Genomic DNA, 16,526 nt, shown 5'->3' with positions numbered 1-16,526 from the left:
ATATATATATATATTATAGCTATTTCCGAATCTCTATTCAAGATCTGAACAATGTCTTTTCATAGTCATAAACCAACATAAACTGTAAAAAGATTTAATCAAATATGAAGTAAAGAAAAAAAATAAAAATACACTCACACTGTCGAGAAAAATGTACTACATTTTAATAAATATTTGTTTGAATAGTGCCAGTTAAATATGTACTAAATATAAACATATATTTATTTAGTACAAGAACAATTGATTTGGTTTAATTATTGGTGCACAACTTTGCTTCCGCCGTTTTCCTATAGATGGCTTTAGCGGTAAATGGTGGTCGAAATAAATAGATCATAGACGTCATACAATAAACTTGGGCATCTGTCAACATAACCCCATAGAAACATTAATCGATTTGTGTCTGCATCATAAAGTTATTCTCGATTGAAAATATCAGTTTACGAGCCAAATTCTCGTCATTTGCGGGAGGTTTTAATTTTTTGCTTCAATATGAAGAAATCTGCGGCTGAAGCTCATCAAATGCTCTCAAATACTTACGGTGAGGCCGCTATTAGTGAAAGAACGTATCGTGAGTGGTTTCAACCACTTCAAGAATGGTGATTTTGACATCCAAGGTCATGCTCTGTATTTGATGGGACCAGCTCGGCGTAGTGTATTATGAACTGTTAAAACCGACTGAAACAATCACAGGCGATCGGTCGAACGCAATTGATGCGTTTGAGCCGAGCATTGAAAGACAAACGGCCGCAATACAACGAGAGACACGATAAAGTGATTTTGCAGCATGACAATGCTCGACCCCATGTTGCGAAAGTGGTCAAGACATACTTGGAAACGTTGAAATGGGAAGTCCTACCCCACCCGCCGTATTCTCCAGACGTTGCTCCCTCTGATTATCACTTGTTTCGATCAATGGCACACGGCCTGGCTGACCAGCACTTCCGGTCTTATGAAGAAGTAAAAAATTGGATCGATTCATGGATAGCCTCAAAAGATAACCAGTTTTTTCGACGCGAGATTCGTACGCTACCCGAAAGATGGGAGAAAGTAGTGGCCAGCGATGGACAATACTTTGAATCATAAATGTATAACCAGTTTTTTACAATAAAACCTCGAATTTCGGAAAAAAAAACGGCGGAAGCAAAGTTGTACATCTAATATTATTATTTTTTATTTAACAAATATTTCTCTCCTGTAAATAAATACATTAGTACATTTATTAAAATTTAGTACATTTTTTTCTCACTGTACGTAGTTCGCATTTATAATTTACCAATTTAAATTTCTTAATTTTCACAGCTCTCTTCGTTGTCAAATCGACTACCAAATCAATAAACGTGTATTATCAATCGTGTAGTATCTACATTCGGAGAAGTTAACTCTTATCGAGTACTCACGATTTCAAAAAATCACATTAAAATTATAATTCTTTATTTTAATCGTTACATAATACGTAACCGCGTAGCCGAACTGAACGAGAGAAGAGTAAAGATTTCCATATAACGTTAAGATCTCGAGTTTTCTCTATATGGAGAATGTGCAGTCCGGCAATCGTCTCGATGTCGAAGTGCGTTCGCGATGCGTCGCGCGGTTTCTCCGGAAACGTTCGTTCTCCAACGCGCGCGTAGGAATCGCGGCACATGGCCCCTTTTTTTTATCGCGCGGTTCGCCGACGTGGGCGAAATGCCTCTGCAAGTGAACGAAAGAAACGAAAATGTAATTCCTTTATAATAAAAAAAAAAAAATCGCGCCTTGACAGCTGTTATTTATTACCTTTACACGTAACAACGAAGTTCACATATCAGAGATGTTCCAATCTCTAAAAGATCAATTTTCTAAACGACAATAGTGATCTTAAATCGACCTATTTTGCGAAAAATTGATTTTTCTAACTAAAAGAAGCTACTTTAAACTGATCTCTTTGTAAAGAATTTTTCTTTTTAACAAAGAAAACTATTTTGAAGCGATCTTTTTGTAAAAAATCGATTTTTAGCAAATCGATCCGGAGATCGCACATTCCTCCAAGTTCACATATCTATTGCATGGTTCAAAACTTGATAAGGACTAATCAATATAAGCGCGGGTTCTTTATAATTACAGTTAAAATTACACAATTGAATATCTAATAATACACAAGTCAGCAATGGATGCAATTCAAAGCGAAATAAAAAGCAACCTGCACGCATAAATAACTGCAGAATAATCATAAATTTTATCAATTAAAATTAAAATTAATAAAATAAATACCAAAATGCTTTTGGTTATAATTTCTGAAAAAGAATAAATGTATTATATAAAAATAAAACAAAATAAAATAAATACTCGAGTTTCTATTGTTAAAAAGATGGCTATATGTTTGAAGTGAAACAAAATTTTCCATCGAAATATAATAATGTAGATGGAGTGCTTGTGAAAATTTTATTTTTATTTCATTTTAAATTCTATTTACTTCCTCTATTTTCTTTAAAGCAGTCATTACGTTTATAAAACGCCTATACATTTATCAAATCCCACAAAATTGGGAACATCATGAATGTTTTTTCGTTATTAGTCCTATGTGCCAGTTCTGTCAACGCGGAATTAAAAGTTAACTAGTTTGCCAACGAGATACTTCAGTTAAATGCGTTGATTCGATTCATCTCGTTCAATCTGCTTGTCGACGAGCGGAAGTTTATGCATGACTTGATATTATTACGAATAATAAAATGTATGAAACGCATATGTATAAATCCTAATGGAAAATTGCTTGTAAATCCATATAATATAGGTAAAATGATTATAAAGGAATTGGATCGTAAAAGACTGTTGTAAAAATTATATGCAATACGACGATGGGAGGTAGAATTCGAGCATATGTTTTCAGAGATAGGAGTATTTTTATCTATTTTCGTTATTCTTTCTTGCTTTCCAAAGAATAGTATATATTTAGTATATTTATTCTTCTTATATGTAAGCTTATATGTAAGCGTGCGTTCATTATGGAAGAATAAGTACTAAAAAATTCGCGTCTTCTTATCGATCTTAGTCTTGAACTCTCGGGATATCGTGCTGCGTAGTATGGCGACATGAGAAGAGGTCGAATGAACGGTCTACTGGAAATAACAAGTAGAGGACATCACTTCTATTTTAAGTCGTTAATAGAAAATTATTTCGTACTTTTAAGATCTGCTTTCTACAGCTAAACTAATGTACACTTTTCGAATTTAAAGTGAAATTTGATTTTTGGCAAAAACGAAAAAGAAAGTTCTAGTGCAGAAATAAAAATATATCTGTAATTTACGCTACTCGTCGCAATTGATTTCTTTTCATTCATAACTTTGTTGGCAATTACAAGAATTGATACGTAATGTAACTTTAAACATAATTTGTAGTAAATGATAATAAGATGGTAACACATGTTTTCCTTAATTTGCGCTTCAATGAATAAAGGATGTTGGATTTCCGTTCCAGAAAGGACACGATTTCCGAGAAATATATAACAAGAGATAAGTATTATAGTTGTGAGTACGCCCACTGATGTAAAACGTCTATCGTATGCAGTTCTTCGTGTGCAAATGACTCACATTAATCGCTATGTGTGAAAATTAATATGGTTAAGACACTTTTATCGCGGTAATTTTATTTGGAATACATCACTTTTATCTTCTTCAGTTATTTTACTTATAAAGATACTTTCTATCTAACGATAAAAATTGATGGTGTAAACTTCGAGAGGCAGAAACTAGTCCCATTACAAGAAGCTCAAGGAATTTGATTAAAATAAGAGAAATCGCTAGAATCATTCATGAAAAGATTTTTCGAAGGCTCTTTTCATATTTGAATTCTGATTGCCAGCTATTTAGTGGCAGTCTCTTTATTTCCATATCTGTTATTATTACATTTCGCAACTCAGACACATTCAGGTACTTACTTATTCTATAATACGATATCATTCTTCATTCGTACACAAACATCTAAAAAATAATTTTGCTACTAAATTAAAAAAATTTAATGTATAAATTAGAAGTGTTAAAAAATGTGTCAATATTGTTATGTTACTTAGGAATAATATACACTTATAATCTACATTAAATGATATATTCATAAAAAAATATAATTTATTTAGAATAATTATTTTAATTATTTTAGTGTGTGGAATTAATATACTTTTAAAACGTATTAAGATTAATAAGACGCACAAGATAGTTTTAACATAATCAATTTTCTACAATGATATATATTTGGATAGATAATTAAATGGATTATTTATATAGTACATTCGATAAAAATAGTGAATAGTGTTCGGAAATATTTTAAAGGTAGAAACTAGTTTTCTGAATGATATTTTGGCAAAGCAGTATACGAAATGAAAAATCATAAGGTTACCGTACCTCGCGTTGGCCCTTTTCGCAAACCGCTTCTGTCGTTCTCTTCTTCGGCAAGAAAGATTGAGAAAAGAACAGCCCTCCAAATCGGTCGCTGGACCGGTACAGACTGCGTTCGCGAGGCACATTGCGACGCGGTGCCGCGCCGCGTCGAGCGGAGAGATGATCTCATCTGCGTTTTTCTCTCTTCCTATACCCTCATCCGATCTTTCTGTCGTACGCGTATGCGTATGCCCCGCAGTCACATTCTTACGCAATACACGCAACCGATCATCTCAACGACATCTCAAACGTTCTCATTCGTCTCGACGAATTTCGACATTGGCACCTTCGAAGGGTTACTCGGATGACTTGCAAAAATTCAAATAAAAAATACTCTAATGAAGGGTGATGTCAGTCTGAGCAAATATAATGAATCTTAATATAATAATCAATCTATAACTTGTTAGTCTTAGTTATAAGTTTGCTTTGAAAATAATATGGTACTCTAAAACTTTTCGAGTGAATCAAAACTGGCTCAATTTTCTCTAGAATGGAATTCTACACGAAAGAATTTAGAGAGTAAATATTTCAATTGAAGTTAGGAAAATAATTAAAATGTAACGAAAATTGAATAATCATAGGGGGAATGCATTTTTAATCACAGTTCCAATACATCATACAATCGATAGTCGGTTAAAAAAATTAATAAAATAAAGAAAAAATGAAAAACTTGTATAGTATTTGTTTTTGCCAAGATTTGTATTTTATGGAAAATTAGAAATTCTGTGTGCAGATAATATCGACATTATTTTCGTCATACATTTTTAAACCGCCATCAAATATTGATGAATCCACAGAGTGCTTAGCAGTTTCGGCAAAGCCGATTATAGAGGAAACGTGACTCTATGCGCGAGACCAGCTAATAAAGTTCATACCAAACAGGTAAGCATGTTGTGATAAATAAAGAGATGCTATAATAGGGATTGGTAGTATAAGGTAAGTATATATATATATATATTATACTAAATGCAAAAAGTTACAATACATTTGATGTTCGTTTTTTTCACTTTTTTTCTCCTTTAACATTATTCTCTCATCCGTCTTTTATCGCAGTAACGTTTCAATTGGTTATACACACAAACTGGCCTGGCAGACCAAAATAATAATGTATACTACAAAAATTCATAACCGCCGTCCTTTAATTATTACAGTTATTTGTGTTTTCTTCATATCCTCTGTCTCTTTTCTTCGTTCATTATTACATTTATCTTTATTATTAATATTAATAGTTACTTAAAAACGGAAACATTCACACTAAAAATTTGCAGAGCTCTCTTTCAAGTTATGTAAAGCGATGATCTCGCGTAACTGCGGCTTTGAACACGTTGTACTTGAACACACGGATATGCACATGGATAAGGACGTAGTGAAGCCAAATGGCGCGCGTATGGTGTGTAATATTTTATATTAGGTGGCACGCGAAAATCGGAAGTCAATTTGCGATTTCAAATATTAAACAACTATGTCGCTCAGCTTAAAATACTCTCTCTCTCTCTCTCTCTTTCTCTCTCTCTCTTTCTCTCTCTCTCTCTCTCTCTCTCTATGTCTGCACGATTGCGCGGACTGATAAACAAGTATCGAATGTATAATCGATTTTAAGTTGGGATAAAAATGATGGAGACGGTTTACCGTTTAATGTACAAGAGGATCTAGAATGACAATTCTCTCTTAGTCATACAAATATTCGTTTAAATATATGCTCTACATATGTATACAAAGTTGTGAAGCTGCTGGCGCTTCAATATCTCAAAATCTCTCTAATGTTACACTTATCTCTCACATATCATGAAAAGAGAAACATTTTACCATTGCAGTATTAATTTAAACCTTGTTTTTTTTTAAGCGATAAATATATTTGCTAAACAAAGTGCAGGTCACTGCAAAAATTTTGCCTTAACTGAGCATGAATTGTATCTAATATCACCATACTATATTCAAATTTAATTTCTTCTTTAACACTTTGACTGCTATATTTTACAGTTATGTGCACAATACTCAGTTTTCTTGGGAATTATGGCACTTATGTATACGAATGACTCTTTTTTAATTCGTATTTGTCAATGTGACTAAAGCGAGAGAGGTAAAATTCAGAATCTTGGGAATGCCATGATTTCCAAGAAATTGCGGATGAAATTTCAGTCGAAGTGTTAAGAATTTGTAACGAATAACGTGATCACACCGTGCTTCAATTGGTATGTTTTACTTGATGTTAAAGAGGATGTCATGTAAAAATAAAAATATGTTTCTGTACAATAATTTTTTTAAAAATATAAAAAAAAATATTCTTGAAAATGATTGTTTAATAGCTCAAGTAGATCAAAATTTTCATATTAGAATAAAATGATTATAACTGAATGAAAGGAAACATGAAAGTGACCTATCTTAATTTTGCGATCCTCTCTTTCATAATCACATACGCAATTCTGCCGCAAGGAAGAGAGAAGTGATAAAGTTGAGTGCTCCATCCTGTATATTTCTAGTTCAAATTTAATGATAAATTTTTCTTTCTTTTTTCGTTTTTTTTTAACAATATTAAAGTATGCCAATTACGTGATAATTACTGACAAAATTCCGGAAATACGTTTCCACGCGTTACTAAACTAACTTATAAAGAAGTAGGATAAAAATGGGTCGAACCTTCATTACTTCCTACGTAGCGCTTTTTTTATAATACCTATAACGGAAAGATAGGCTTAAGAATTGCGAGATATTGTATACCTAACGAGAATGTTTGAGATGCTCGTTGGTTTTACTCGTCCTTTTTTTATTTGTTTTTAATTACTTTCCGAAAAAAAGCAAATCGCAGCTACGCGAAACCTATCCCTTTGTCCGCGTCTGCGTCAGAGCGGCCGCGTTATCATCGCCGCCATTGTCATTATATCATTGTCACTTACTAGTCTGTCATCGTCATCGTCATTGTCCCAAGTCTTGTTAAACGAGACATTAACATCACGTATAATACTACATGATGAATATTAATCCCCTAGAGTGCTTAAAAAAATGTAACGTTAAATGAGGCGGGGCCCTCGAAGAGGAGGCGCGGTCGCCGTGTCCCAGACGCGGGGCATTGCGACGAGTTTTTTACTTTTTTCTTTTTAATTACAAACTACAGCGGATGTATCGCGCTCGTGCGTGATCTACGTTAACAATCTCCACGATGATCTTGATCACGACGACGAAGAATACAAACTAACAAACTTTCTTTCTCTCATGCTCTCTCTCTCTCTCTCTCTCTCTCTCTCTCTCTCTCTCTCTCTCTCTCTCCATCTCTTTCTCTTTTTCACTACTTATTGTCAAATGCAAATTTTTAATATCCTTTTTTCATCAAAACATAAAAAGGGAAAATTAAAAATTTGCTTGACGTTACTTTCTACTACAGTATCGCGCGAATTTCAGACCATTCGCTTCCAAAATTCCGTTAGTTTCATAAAGGAATGAAGGCTGATAGGCCAGGAGAGACACATCGCCCAATCTCTAATAATCACAGGATTCTTCTCATGCATTGTGAGCGTTGCTGACTAGAACTCTTGTTTCACTTCATACTCTAAGCAGTCTACGACATATGAATGTACTTCGTCAAAAAAATGTGAACAGATAATATTGTCCCGAGAGAAATTGATACATTATATTCCGAAAAAGTTGTTACTCACATAGCACGAAAATGTTCTGTCGCTACGTTGGACGCATTTTCGCACTGTGTGTATAGTTTTAATGCTCACATTTAATGCTTGGCGAATTCTGTGATTACCAGAAGACATTATTGACCCTCGTGAAAACGCTGCCAACTGATAATTAGCGATCGAGCGATACAACGTCAGACCATGCGCGTGCGCGATCCTTATTAACTTTATCTAAACGAAAGTAATAAGTATGTACGTGAAGGGAAAGGGAGGTAGATGCTAGGTAAAAAGAGTTTAGGAGAGAGGACAGAGTAGCGCAGAAAGATGTGTTTCTAGAAGAAAAGGGATAGGGAAGGAAGGTAAGACCAGGAATAAGATAGGCACGAACAAAAAGTTCCGAACTGCAACGAGACGCGGCCAGGATTGTTTACTTATATGCGGATGGAGCAAGGAAAAACGGCGAAACCAGTTATTGCAGTTTAAAAGCATTGTCCTGTCTACGATCGATACCGATCAATCGATGATCGGCAATATAAATAAAGGAGAAGATCGTAGAAGAAAAAAAACTGTCGCCTTTCCTTTTATTTTTTTTTTCTGCCGCGTGCAACCGGGACACAGTCTTGGGATCCTGTAGTCGTTTCGTCGGGATTTGTTCCGTGCGATTTTTATCTACGCTGATTCTTCATTTGGGGCAACGGGACGTTTTCGTTAGCGGTTGATGAGTCGACTCAAAAGCGTATGAGATTTATGCATGTCACAGCGACACTCCTTCATTCGCTTCGCTCTCGCTTGGTTGCCCCTCGCTTAGTTATGTGGTGGTGGTGGTGGTGGTGGTGGTGGTGTGTGTGTGTGTGTGTGTGTGTGTGTGTGTGTGTGTGTGTGTGTGTGTGTGCGTGTGTGTGCGCACCGGAATTCGCTCCGCTGCCTTTTCGTCCTGCGATTTGGCGAGCCGGAGGAAACGCGCGGAGTGACGAATGTTGCGCACTACTCGCCTCACAAAGAGTTCCGACACAATTTCTCCGATTTCAGATCACGTTCCGTTGCCTTTTTCCATTTGCACTAAAATTTGCCACACTCCGACGTTCTCCTATGTGCTCTTCTTGTCGCACGGTTGCACGTGTTTGTGTATGTATGTGTCTATGATTGCGTACGAGTACTTCGCGTCGCAAAGTCCTACGGGATTACCCGATTGTCGATGTACGAAGGACGAATTCGAACCAATGATCATCGCCTGACCGATGATTTCAGATACACACACCACTAAGCTCAAAGTCTCGTGTGAGAAGTGATCCTCGGTCGAGATTTCAATTGGCACGCCATCCATGTTCGAGCTCATATTTCATACGATTCTTTTTTGAGCTACGTCAACTAATATCGGTTGTTGCTGTTGCTTGACGAACGTTGCAAGCGACGTTTAAGCATGAGATTGGCGTCAGTGATGAGGTCGTGCGACATACGAAATAGTCCTAGATTCCGCTTCTTGAAATGAAGATGGCAGATGTGTGATGGTACCGGTGACTTTATTCAGTATAGACGAAATTAGAAAGAGGCTGTTGCGTAGTATGGCCGGTATTAGCGACGATTTTGGTAGCCGGGATTACTCGGATTGCCTGGCTGTCGCATGCCGCCACCCCTACCGCCGTCACCGCCTCGTGAAAAACCACCACGGCCACCTCGTGCACCGTGCTGTCCACCTCTCATTACGCCTCCAGGTCCGCCTGAATTAAGTCAATAATGAATTGGTAAATAAAAAAATTAATAAATTGAAAAAGAATAATTTAGAAATTACCTGGTCCACGTTGCTGTTGCTGTTGCTGCTGTTGACCACCCATGGAGCGCATGCCACCATCGCCAGAGTTCAATCTGCCACCACTACCATCCAACATGGGCCTGGGTCTCACCTTCTTTTCCTCTACATTCAATTTTTGTCCACTCTCGTCAGGATAATAAATGGGCTGAAATGATTATAATAAAAGCAACAAGTTCTATCTTTATTAAAGATGATATATATGTATATTTAGGAGACAAAACTTACCAAGGAATTTAACACCTTGGTCACAACCTGTTGATCCTCGAACGTGATAAATCCATAATTAGGTACTCGTGCGGTATTATTTCCTTGCGGTTTACATCTGTCATTCGATTTACTATGCACGCGTAACTCAGCAACTCTACCATAACGTTCGAATACTTGACGCAAATCATTTTCAGAGGCATTGTGTGGTAAGTTGCCCAGGAAAAGTTGATGAGCGTCACTGTACTGTCCTGGTCTTGTGCCACGACGTTCTCCATCTAAGATAGATAATTACACGTAATGTAATATACATGTGCAAAACAAAAAAAGAAAATGAGAAATTAAGTAATTAAAATAATTAAAAAATAATTAATATAAAAATAATCAAGATTTATAAGAATATGCGGCTAAAAGGACTCATTTCCATATTACTTTAAATATGGAAGTTTATATTCTGCCTTCTAAGTTATCTTATCTTCTTTTTTTTTACCTTGTCCCCTTTGTATTAGTCCCCTTTGTACTAGTTCCCAATTCTTTTTACCTCTTTGAACTAATCCCCCTCTCGGAACGCGTTGCTGCTGAGGATGTTGCTGTTGTTGCGGTGGTTGATTTCCGCCCACTCGATGCGCCTGTTGCTGAACTGTAGATACATTATTGGATACAGACATAGACGTCGGTCCGTTATTTGTAGGATGTAATGGCGACCTATCGTCCAGACGTAGATTCGTCATAGGTGGCTGTAAAGAAAAAGAAATTTATTCTCTTCTTCATATTGCACATGATATTGTGCCAAATGAAACTTACCGGAGACATAGATAATTTAGGAGCTTGAGGACTAGTAGCACCAGTAGGACCGCTTGGGAAAGACTTTACCAAATTAGCATACGTTTTGGGTCCGCTGCTGTTGACAGTAGCGCTAGATACCTGATGTTCGGGTTCTGTCTCTTGTGCGGATGCAGTAAATGCTTCTGTCTCAGGCTGCTCATTCCTCTCCTCTGTCTGGGCCTGTGGCTCGTTCTCACTTTGCTGTTGTGGCTGCTCGCCATTGCTTAGCTCTGCCTCCTGTACAAACTGAGATTGAGCAGCTGGTTCGGCTATATATGGATGTTGCTGTGCAGGAGGTGGTGGTGGCGGTTGTTGTTGCTGTTGCTGCTGCTGTTGTTGTTGCTGCTGCTGCTGCTGCTGTTGCTGTTGCTGTTGTGGTGCTTGTTGATTGATCACCTCCTCGTGCACTGTTCCGTTCAACACTTGCTGTATCACCGGATGAACCTTAGTTCCAGTAAAAACAAAAAATAGAAAATTGCATAACCCATGGTAAATTATAAAATCTGACAAATTTAATTCTTTACTAATTTAAATCTGAGCTTATAGAAAAAACTGTTTGCATTATACAATACGTTTGTAACTTTAACTTTTAACCGGGCGCGCTGCGGCACTGAGTGTGCAAAACTTTTCTGAAAAATCATTGATAATGCAGGTCTTTTTTTATTACCGACTTTCGGTATTCCTCATTTAACGTTAAATTTTATTATTATATTTTATTAAATCTTATTATTATTATATTTTATTATAAATATATTTTACTTGCTTTTATGAAGATTGTCCAATTATTTGATTCCTAAATAATAAATTTGTGGCACGACATTGCCGCGCGCGCCTACTAACATTTGGCCAGGAGGCCTTCCTAGTTAAAAACCTTAATTTTTCGACAATAGCAATAGAAGATCAAATGGATAAGAATTGTTCATAATTTTAGACACGTATGGCAGCATTTTCAAGACACTGACAAATCAATTTATATGTGAGAGCCAAGATCTCTCCATATTAAGAATAGGGATAATATTATTCGTGATTATATTTTGTATTTTATTGTGTAGCTGTTGTTTATACCGGCACAAAGTTAACTTTAACAATCAGTCACATTACATTGCAAGTTCAAATTTCATTTTTAATTCACAATATAAGTGTATATATTCTTTAAAATCTTTCTTGTTTCATTTTGTTTTATAAATTGTTTTTTCAGTGAATGTAATTTAGATGATATCAGATAGACTTAAACTTGTCTTTGACTGTGTTTTATTCTAGATGAATATGGAGAAGATACGGGACAAAGGGAAGAAAAGTTATTAAGAAAAAGATAAGAAAATCATAATAGAGACGAGGAAGCGATATTCTATTCCGAAAAGTATATTAGAGATAGATTAAATTATAGATTATAGAGATAGATTAAAAGCTATTAAAAAGCAAGAAATAGCATTAAAACTACTGCACAGATAAGACTATAGGAACTTTTTAATAAGTTTTTATTTTTTTTATAAATATTTCAATGCCATCTTCTAATTTATAAAAAAAAACTAAGAAAATATGATATTTAAAAAATATAAAAATTTAGATACATTAAGAAAAAAACAATTATAATGTTGATACAAGAATAACGTTTCATATACTTTTATGTATACTATATGTAATTTTTTTCATCCAAAAAAATGTTAGGAAAACATAAATTGTCCAATATCATCTGACTTCCTTTTATCTTTATATTTGTTATACTAACGTGTGGTTGAGGTGGCGCAGCGTAATACATCGGCTGCTGTTGCTGCAATGGAGGTTGCTGAGTCGGAATGAGAGGCGGTTGAGCTTGCTGCTCAGTAGCTTGAGCAGGAGCCGACAGTTGCTGCGCCTGAGTTTGATGTTCATCTTCCTCAGGTTCAGATCGACCAATTTCCTCTACTTCTCTTTCACCGCTCTCACCACTATCCCCAGCACTCACGTCAGCCTCATCCTCATCGGGGAATATCAAGTCTTGATAACGGAAGATATCATTGTGCACGTAGTAAGTTTTGGGTGCTTGCACAGCCAATACGAAAGTCTGAGTAAATCGACGCATTGGTTGTCCGGCGTTAGACAGTTCTCCGGATACCTACATGATAATAAAACATGAATATGTAACTACATGTAAGTAATAATTATATGTTTATTAAATTCATCAACATATGCTAGATTTCATAAAAATATAATGTTTTAAGTCAATTAAAGACTATATAAATATTATTTAAAAAGTGAGCGTTAAAAAAATTAATGCTTCGTGAAGATGATATATGCAATATTTTAATACATATTAAATTTCTACTATTATATTCTATTAAAAAATAAAATACAAATCATATCGTTTTTGATGTTAATGTTAAATTCTCATCTTAAAGTTGATGTAATTACCTGGACAACAACTCCATTTTCAAGAGTAAGCTGAGAATCAACTTGGCTTATTTTGGCATGGCAATCGCGAAAGTTCAGTTGTTGAATCTTCTGATGTATTTGTTTTTGACCGATCGCCGGGGTACACTCTCGATTAGAATCCAATCCGCCGTGCACGAAGGAAGAATGCTGATTGTAGAACCTAATCGTAAAATTTATCATAATTATTGCGGCATTCGAAAAATATTCCTGCAGGGAATAACGCGTTGTTCAGTGAGGAGCAATTGACTTAAAACATTTTTTTCACATTACTTGCATTTTTTGCATTCAAGATCTTCGCTTTCTCTCTCAATAATCGAATATATATTTATCTCATTTAAAGTTTTTGTGATTTCAAGCAACGCGAATAGATCTATATAGGGTAGATCCTGAGTTTGAGTCTGACCCTTAGAATACTTCTCCATAACAGTCGGAATTTCGGAAAACAGAATCTCAGAAGTTATACGATCAATCAATCATTTAAATTTTGCATTTAAATTTTGTACAAACGAATGATTATGATCTTATTATTTTTTCGAGATTCCGTTTTCCGAAATTCCGATTGTTATGGGAAAGCACTCTAGGATGCAAATATATGATATCATATATGATCAGTCATAAGAGATTGAAATACAAACACTAAACACACATGTTTATTGCGACGCGTGTTTTATATAGTCAAAAAAACTTCAAATATTATGAAGGAAAACGTTAGAGGAGACTTATGTGCAACAGTTGAAAGATACCAATGTCTGTTTACTATTATTTATTTTTATTTTGTTTTTATTTATTTATTTATTTTTATTATTGTTTATTATTAAGTATTATTGTTATTCCTTGAATAAAATTTGAGCTTGTTACAACAGACAAAAAATTTACGGCCTAAATTAAATTGGAAAAATATAGCTTAGACAACATTACCTGTGGAGATGGGCAGGCGCCTGATTCAGCAATGTATAATACTGTCGGACGAACTCACGACCGACACTTTGTGGAGAGGGAGATGCCTCCATGACCATCTTCTTACTTTTTAACTTCTAGAATATTTTTTCGCTGGAAACAGCAAACTAAACGTTCAAATGTAAAATCTTAAAATTATTAAGGCAGATATCTGAAACAAAGAAAAATACATCTTTATTAGAGAGAGAGAGAGAGAGAGAGAGAGAGAGAGAGAGCACCGTGGTATAATTATAAAATTGTGGATTAAAAAAAAATTATTAGGTTTGTGAATAGGATATTTTTTTATACTTTTTTTAAAATATAATTTACAATATTCAAAAGTTTTTTATGTTTCAATACAACATTTAATTAAACAGATCAAAAGTATTGTATAATATTAAATTAAAAATATTTATTTAAAAATATAATTAAATTTATAAAGGTAATTAAATTATAATATATTAATAATATAACATATCTCACAGAATATGTTAAGCGAATAATATTTCTTAGAAAACACATGGCATTCTTATTATAACGAATAATCAAATATAAATATTTTTCATTATGCATACCAATTATGAGAAATAAATTCATAAAATTTGTTTAAAAATGTAATTAATCATATGTGTAATTTAGCGACATAAAAATGAATATTGTTAAAACGAAAGAAATTTCATCATTTGAGGCATTGTCGTCGCATATTTCGAGAATATATTAAACGCACGCACACATTCATTATATAGATATAGTCAATGCTCTATACAAACGTACTATATTTTATAACTCATGAATATTTTATGACTCCATTTCTAATCGGATTTAAATTACTGGCTGATTTATTCAATGCCTGTACTACTGCGCTAAATTATTTTCCACGTAGAAAAATATTATGATGGCCCATCCAGAATCTTCGAGTTCTCCGAATCCCAGGTATACACGAGGTTGCATTTTCCCTTGCATGTAAAATCCATGGGAGGGGGAGGGAAAGAGAGAGAGGGGAGGGATGTGCCCTTGGGCTCTGGAATCATCGCCGGCGACCTCGCGAGAGCTTAATTCCCCGAGCCCTCCCGAAAATCCAGTCTCGTTACGCAGCGCGCAAATAATCGGATACATGCGGCAAACACAAAGGGATTGGCGACGCGCGTAGTTCAGCGAAGCGCATGGCAAAATTTTCGCATGCCACCACCTCTCTTCCTCTCTTCACCCCCTCCCCTCCCCTCGAGATCTCTTTGTCTCTCTTCATACCTCGATACCTAAACCGCGCCAAGGATACTCGGCGTATCCTGCAAAGCACGTGTTTCTCAACTCGGAACGGAGAGTCCATTTCCTCGCGCATCCCTGTCCGGGAGTCCATGGAGCAGGATGAAATAAAAAAAGGGACGAGGAAGAAGTGCGAGGAAGAGCACGCCGAAGAGAACGCGGATGCGATGGGAGAGGGAGATAAAGAGAGAGAGAGAGAGAGAGAGAGAGAGAGAGAGAGAGAGAGAGAGAGCGCGCGGTCGCGCCCGGTCGCTCGCGCAAGCATGGCGATGTTTCCCGATGACCCGTACCGCGTACGGAAACACGCCAACGCGGACACGAGACGCGATGTCGAGACTGTCGAGAGTCCATCGGACAGGGCGGATCGCGACGGCGTGGCTGAGATAGCCGACGGGCACGGTCTCAGAGTGACGCGATTCCACCGTCGAAGGAGTGCGTCTTCCCTCGCATCGAGCACGAGGGAACGATGGAGCGAGCAATCATCGCGACGATGGCCTCGGCGATCGCAATGATGGCATTGATGGCAACAATAGAGCGTTCAGCGTGGGGGGTGGACTTACCTGATTTCAGACGGTCTCGCGCGCGGCACACAGCGGGGACGCAGCTATCGGGGGGGCACCTCGGCACGACCGGCAGCGGTTGCTTATCGCGCGGGAAGCCGACGGTGTCGCGAACGATTTTGCGAGGATCGGTGATGCCTCGAGCGATCGAGCGAACGCCACAGACACAGAGCCCGTAAGTGGCGTAAGTTCGTGGTATTAATTATAAAAACAGTTCGCGATTTCGTATGTATCGTCGTTTACGCGGCTTGTACTTGTACTGTGTAGTGGTATCGACGGCACTGTGTCAGCAAATGCGCGCAGAGGCAGAGCACCGCTAGAGGAACTTGGCGATACACGAATACACGAACGAAGGCGTCGTAGAGACACAGACGGGCGCATCAATCTGCTCGGTACCGGAAGCACCTGAGCGCCGGTGAACGCCGGTGTTGAAGATATGAAACGTGGAGCACCGATTTTCATTGGCCAGAAATGATGTATCTTACAAATC

At 36.6% G+C, this 16,526-nt stretch overlaps 2 protein-coding genes across 2 annotated transcripts in view; both read right to left on the bottom strand.

Moving 5' to 3' along the window:
* The window catches only part of LOC108687572 (SPARC), a 19,735-nt gene extending 15,184 nt beyond the window's left edge, over positions 1–4,551 (bottom strand). Inside the window, exon 1 of the mRNA XM_018193425.1 lies at positions 4,371–4,551. Coding sequence (XP_018048914.1) covers positions 4,371–4,536 — 166 coding nt within the window. The 5' untranslated portion in view covers positions 4,537–4,551. The remainder of the gene's footprint in view (positions 1–4,370) is intronic.
* Positions 4,552–7,718: 3,167 nt separating this feature from the next.
* On the bottom strand, positions 7,719–14,293 carry LOC108687575 (ras GTPase-activating protein-binding protein 2). The gene is made up of 8 exons (XM_018193427.1): positions 14,196–14,293; positions 13,257–13,437; positions 12,595–12,960; positions 10,845–11,309; positions 10,582–10,777; positions 10,062–10,318; positions 9,816–9,981; positions 7,719–9,744 (listed from the first exon to the last, which is right to left on the bottom strand). Exons 1-8 carry the CDS (start codon positions 14,291–14,293, stop codon positions 9,599–9,601), a joined length of 1,875 nt encoding a protein of 624 aa, XP_018048916.1. The 3' UTR covers positions 7,719–9,598.
* Between the last annotated feature and the right edge of the window lie 2,233 nt (positions 14,294–16,526).

This window comes from Atta colombica, unplaced genomic scaffold, assembly GCF_001594045.1.
Source record: "Atta colombica isolate Treedump-2 unplaced genomic scaffold, Acol1.0 scaffold208, whole genome shotgun sequence".
Taxonomy (NCBI): Eukaryota; Metazoa; Arthropoda; class Insecta; order Hymenoptera; family Formicidae; genus Atta; species Atta colombica.
The sequence above is the reverse complement of the archived record's forward strand: the minus strand, read 5'-3'. Positions and strand labels throughout refer to the sequence as shown.